This window comes from Hippocampus comes, unplaced genomic scaffold (assembly GCF_001891065.2).
Source record: "Hippocampus comes isolate QL1 unplaced genomic scaffold, H_comes_QL1_v1.1 scaffold156, whole genome shotgun sequence".
In the NCBI taxonomy this organism is placed as follows: domain Eukaryota; kingdom Metazoa; phylum Chordata; class Actinopteri; order Syngnathiformes; family Syngnathidae; genus Hippocampus; species Hippocampus comes.
This window is the reverse complement of record NW_017805744.1, coordinates 2,615,096-2,621,095: the sequence shown is the minus strand read 5'-3', so window position 1 is coordinate 2,621,095 and position 6,000 is coordinate 2,615,096. Positions and strand designations below refer to the sequence as shown.

The 6,000-nt window shown below is 43.5% G+C and overlaps 1 protein-coding gene across 5 annotated transcripts in view; it reads right to left on the bottom strand.

Moving 5' to 3' along the window:
* Positions 1–6,000, bottom strand: part of LOC109524410 (teneurin-3) — a 223,870-nt gene that overhangs the window by 13,699 nt on the left and 204,171 nt on the right. For all 5 annotated transcript variants that reach the window (XM_019884281.1, XM_019884282.1, XM_019884283.1 and 2 more), the window contains 2 exons: positions 3,757–4,637; positions 2,578–2,753 (listed from right to left, as the gene is read on the bottom strand). In XM_019884281.1, the coding sequence (XP_019739840.1) occupies positions 2,578–2,753; positions 3,757–4,637 (1,057 nt within the window). The remainder of the gene's footprint in view (positions 1–2,577; positions 2,754–3,756; positions 4,638–6,000) is intronic.

Sequence of the window (6,000 nt, the reverse complement as noted above, 5' to 3'; positions counted from 1 at the left end):
GCTGCAAATTGTACTGCTGGGAATGCCTATTGCTTGCAACTGACCGATTTGGTGTTTGGAGCCACACTGGATTGTTTTACTAAGGCAGCAAGGAAACGGCTGGGCACTTACAAGCTACGGTGCGTTTAAAAACGTTTGGGGACACTCGCGTAGATGTGCACCTCAGTGAACAGGCACGACATCGGTGAGTAAATGCATTTTATTTTACATTTCTTCTTGTCATTTTATTTCGTTAGTATTAAATTCATGGTAACGAAATAAAATGAAAGATACAAACATGTATCAAATAAATCTGCTCACCTGCAATTTATAATGGCGCATTGTAGTCACCTTCGTGCACGAAAGTTCGTTCAATCTCAGCTGTTAGTCAGTTATTAGTTAGTCAGTTATGCCAGTTATTTGCTGTTGTATTATCGATTTTCAAAATGCAAATGATCTGTTTACTTTATTTTCAAAGAACAGTTTTTTTGTTATTGTTTGGTTGGTGTCTTATATGAAACTGCGACATTGCACAATTTATTGGACAGACTTGTTTAAGATCACACAGCGTAATTTGGGTGGCATTTTATTTCGTATTTTTAAATCATCTTTTTATTTTTGACTATCTGTAAATGTAGTTTCCTGCTCTGAATTGTGAATGCATACTTGATCGTTTTAAATGCTCCTGAAATTAAGTGCTGCTTGACGAGCCTATACAGTATTGTGTTCATAATATGTGACGTCACTGAAGGCCCAAGTTTGAAATGCACGGCCCGCCACTGACAAGACACTTGCAAGAACAGTCAAAATCCAGTAAAACGGCTGCGACTGAGGCGTTTGCTCCAGTGAAAATAGCTAAATAAAATATAAAATGTCAAATGGTTGTAATATCTGCATGGTAAAATGCACCACATTTTCAGACACATTTGCACTAGGAAAGGAAATTATGGTTTTAGGAGGGACTTTCAATGGTTCCTTCCACAGTGCAGCCTCGGCGTTAAGACTGCAATTGCAGTGAAAAATGGCACTCAACCTCATTTCCCATGATGCCTGAGGTTTAAAATGAGGTGGAGTTGGCCACTCCCAACTTGTACATTCAGGAAATATTCCACCAAGGACACACCGAGAGCCTGTCACCTCTCAGCGAGAATCCAATGACCAGACCTCAGTGAGAATACACTCATTGAGAACTAGAAACATGAGTGATGCAAGACAAACGTGTGCACCATTTGGCCATTAAGCAACAGGACGGCGTTTAATACGAGGCTTATGTGTAGAGTAACAACCCAATCCAACCCACTGAGCGACTCATCGTTTATGCTGACATCTGTCTGCGATGACACACGACTGCAGCTTTCTCCGGCAACCCTTCACACGTAGTGACAAATAACTCACCCGCTGAGAGGATGTACATCGTAGGAGTGGCTGCTAGAGGTGTCGGTGGTAATGCAAAGTACAACTTGGACTGGTCTCCCACTACCAGTGCAGATTGCACCACTACGAGGGCTGCCAAGATTGGTCGACTAGTCTCATGGCTCACTGTGAGCACCAGAAGCCTTAAGTTGGGGCACATTCCACCAAAAGTACTTCACGGAATGCAAACCTGGCTTTCATGGCAGAAATGAAAAGCTAAAGAAAGGTCTTCTTAAGTACCACTCCGGTTTCTAATTTTATCTTCTCTATAAAAAAATGCTTTTTGGCAGAGAAGAGTGAAGTAGGTGACCAAGTATTTCTTTTTGCATTGATACAGAGTATCATAGCATTCATGTTGCATCTATGGATAGTGAATAGTTTGCATTTAAAAATGTATTCAACATTTGCAACTAAAAATGTTAAGGCCACATGATTGCCTTCAATTGAAGTTGCAACATCATTTATAAACATGTCAGGAATGCCTGTGCAAGCTGCAAAGTGTAATCAAAGTTGAATGTATGTACTATCATCTCAATTGTGTTCATTTGAATTTCCACCTACTTGACATAAATCAAGCTGTCAGCTAGTAGTGGTTATACAAAAGCAGTATTCTGCTGGTGCAATATGATGTGCTTGACATGATGCGATTAATCGACAAATATATGACTAGCCGACGAGCAAAACATTCCTTTGTGGCTGCCCTCCTAGCTGCACAGACATATTGCTCAACGGGCATCTCACCAGCACTTGATATTTTGACCTGTAGGTCTTTGGACCACAAGGATTTTTTGACACCAAGGGGTTCTCAAACCATGTCCCCAAAATCAAATACTTTCAGACTGCCAGTGGTGAAAGGCCCGACTGGGAATTAAGCCACAGATCAGCGTAAAATCAAGATGGCCCAAGACTGCATCCATCCATTTCCTCCCACTTATTCTCCTCAGGCATGTAGGGGTCTATCCCAGCTGACTTTGAGTGAGAGGCGAAGTACACCCTGGACTGGTCCATAACCAAGACTTCACACATCCATTTACTAATTCTGATCGTGTTTTATGGCTAAAAAGAGCCTATCCAAGCTGGCTCTTGGCATGAGGCGAACTTCACCGTGCACTGGTCGCCAGTCCGCAGCCAAGATATCCATTTGCATTAGACGTTCATGCGACCTTTTGTAACCGAATAACTCACCCTGGGACAGCGTGTAGTAGGCGTGGATGCTGGAGGTGTTGGTGGTGATGCTGATCTCCTCGTCGCTGAGGGAGCTCTCTATGTCCACTGTAAGAGCGCTGTAGATGTCTGTGTAAAGGTTGTTCACCATGCCGGTGGGAAAGGTCACGTTCATAAGGCGACCCTCGCTGTCGTAGCTGGTTTGGAGGACAAAATATAGCGGATGTTTTATTATACAGTCTCTCTATACATCTCTGTTCAGAGCAGAGTGTGTTGTCTAATCCAAATGTAAATGAGACACTGTCAAGAAATCCCGGGAAACAGCGACAAAAAAAAAAAATCACAACAAGCTGTGTTTACAGTATACTATCATAAAAATCTGCTTTAAGCCTGACTCTGTCTTGAAACGCCTAACCTTGACAGAAGAGCCTATTTTGAAACGCGAACCTGAACTTCAAACTTAAACTTGATACCCTGGAAAGCCTTGTTTGTTTGAGAGTGCAAGAGGTTTGTGTCAAGCAAAAGTTAGTTTGCTTTTTTTTGTGGTGCTGATTCAATGTGCGATAAAGTTTTTCGGAATATTAAACTTCCCCGGTTCTGTGCCGCCATGGGAAACTTGTACATCACAAGGCCATGCGCTCGGCTGCAACTTGATTTTCCATCTGAAAGCGAAAAAATACTGCCACACGATCGACAGTGCATCCCTATTCTTGAAACTTTGTTCGCAGCTTAGCAGACGTGGGTGTGGCATGTAGAATCTGGGCGTTGATGAATGGAATTGCTGGAGTGGACCTTATAATAAAGTGCTTGTATCGGTGTGCTTATATTAGAGATTTCAGATGCAGTCCGATATAATAATATAATATGATATCAGATCAAGACACCCCTAACCTTAAACCTTTCTCAAAAAGCCTAACCCTGACTTGAACATCCTTACCCTGGGCAGAAACCGAACTTCGAAACCCTACCTCTGATTATACCGCTATTTTGAAACAATTGGCCTGTCTTGAAAGCCATAACCACGACTGAAAATCCTACTTTGAAACCCTAGCCCTGACTTGATACCCTATTTTGCAATCATAAGCCTGGCTTTAAAACCTAACTTGAAAATACAATGAAATCCAAAACTGGACTCAAAACCCTTATTTGACACACACTGATTCAAAGTGAACATTTCCTGCAGGCAGCTCCCATACTTACTCGTAGAATGTGGTCCATCCAATCTCTGAAGTCTTGGTGGCCAACAGGCCATTGTTGCCATGATAGGTGAGCAGTACCAACTCCTGTCCCTGCGCCGTGAGAGTTCTGAGCCCGCCGTTGGTGCCCATCGTAAGCCAGATCACCTGGTTGTCCGGGGCCACAATGCGCACCGGAGTACGGCTGGAGTCTCGGCGTATCCTCAGCGTGTTTCCGTTACTGTCCGTCACCGCCGTGATGTCATTCTCCGTGCTGTAGCTGAAGGTGTACTTGAAGTCTCCGGTGAGCAAGCTGGCCGTGTGCTGGTGCGTGCCATTACCGTCGAACACGTACAGCTCCTGGGCGTCCGGCGACGCCACCTCGTAGCCATTGGACACCGGCGCAGGCCCGTTGCGAGACACAGCCCGGATGCGGATATTACCCAGATCGGCCACGTAGAGCGTCCCGTCCGGCGCGACCACCAAGGAGGACGGCGCATTGAGTCTGGCGTCTTTGGCATAACCATCGCCGGCCTGGTAGCAGTCGCAGTTGGCGTCGTTCTTGCAGTCGCATTCGGAGGGCACCCCGGCCAAGTGCGTGATCTCACCATCCAAGGAGACCTTGCGGATACGGCTAAGTTTCCTCTCGTCTGTCTCGGCGATGTAGATGGCGCCGTTGTAGGAGATGGCGATGGACGCGGCCGACTCCAAGGGGGTGAGCTGTGCCCGTAGGCCACCGGACCGAATGCCGCGCTCGGGTACGGAGAGCGGGCAGTGGACGGGGCGTCCCGCCGCAATGCTGACAAGGCCGTTGTCGGTGATGCGCAGCACAATATTGTTGTCCAGCACATAGAGCGAATTATCCATCGGGCTCATCGCCAGGTCTGTGGGCCACTCCAGAATAACCTGATGTGCACACATAAAAATAATGGAAATGGTCTTAAAGTTAAATCATTAAAAAAATATGATGAAAATGGTCATTATTCTTTTGAGTGTTTAATTTTTTTTTACAGTAATTTAACTTTTTAAATATATTTGAATTTCATAAATTTTAGTGTTTATATCATTATTATTTAATTTTTATGTAAAAGGGAGGAAAAAAAAATCACATTTCTCATGTTTTATATTTCAAGGGTGGAAAGACACCAATAGATTTTCAACTAAAGTGCTGCATCAACTGTTTCTGCAAAGATAAAATAGGCCAATCAAATGAAAGTCAAACAAAATAATGGTAACTATGTAATTGTTAGCAGCACTGTTTCAAAAATATTCAAGAGATCATCATAATATTCAGCATATTACGAAACAAGACCAACAATCACAATCAACGTGTCAAAATGATTGGCCTGGCCTTCAAAATGTGTCATTAAAGCTATCGGCGTGCTGATGAAATGTGTTTGATGATTAATCAAAACAATGATAACACATAAGTGAGAGTCAAGCCAATTTTTTTCCTCTTGGATGCATGACAAGCTTACGTTATGGCATTATTGGCTCACTGCAAATGACTTTTCATTAATTGGCAGAGCGCGATCAGCTCCACTTTTGTCTCACGCCGCTTTTAGAGCGCCCACGCGAGTGTGAAGATTGCCTTTTCCTCATTCGTCATTAAAGTGTCGCACGCAGCCAGTAAACAACCTCTTGCTCCAGTTTCTATTCATGTGCCTCTGTTGACACTTCTGCTGTCAGCGTTGTTTGGTTTTGAGGCTTTGGACTGCTTTGTTTGCCAGTGCTGCACTGAAATGTGACTTTTTTTTTATTCTTGATACCCATATTTCATGCACATGGGTGATGTCAATTTGCCAAATCACGTGTCTTGACACAAATAACTAATCTATAAACAAATGGCAATAAGAGGGGTCAACTAGGCCTCGTGGGTCAACACCCCAATTGGCTCGGATGGAAGCAGACTGTATGCTTCAAACAATCCTGCAGCAAAATTTGCATTTTTTTTCTCAGCATCCATTTTTTGTGGACATTGGAGACATCCTTTTTACAAAATAATTCATTCAAATAAATGCTCCAATACATCCAGACTGTAAGGACAAACTCCAACCAGACATGCACCAAGCTCTTAAGCTCTTGTGTTTTTTTTTTCCCCTCAGCATCCATTTTTTTGTGGACATGTGAGACGTACTTTTTGCTAAATAATTCGTCCAAACAAACGCTCTGATGCAAGCAGACTGTCAGGACAAACACCAACCAGACCTGCACCCAAATCCCTTTTTTTCCCCCCATTTTTCTCAGAAATGGGTTATTTCATTTTCGC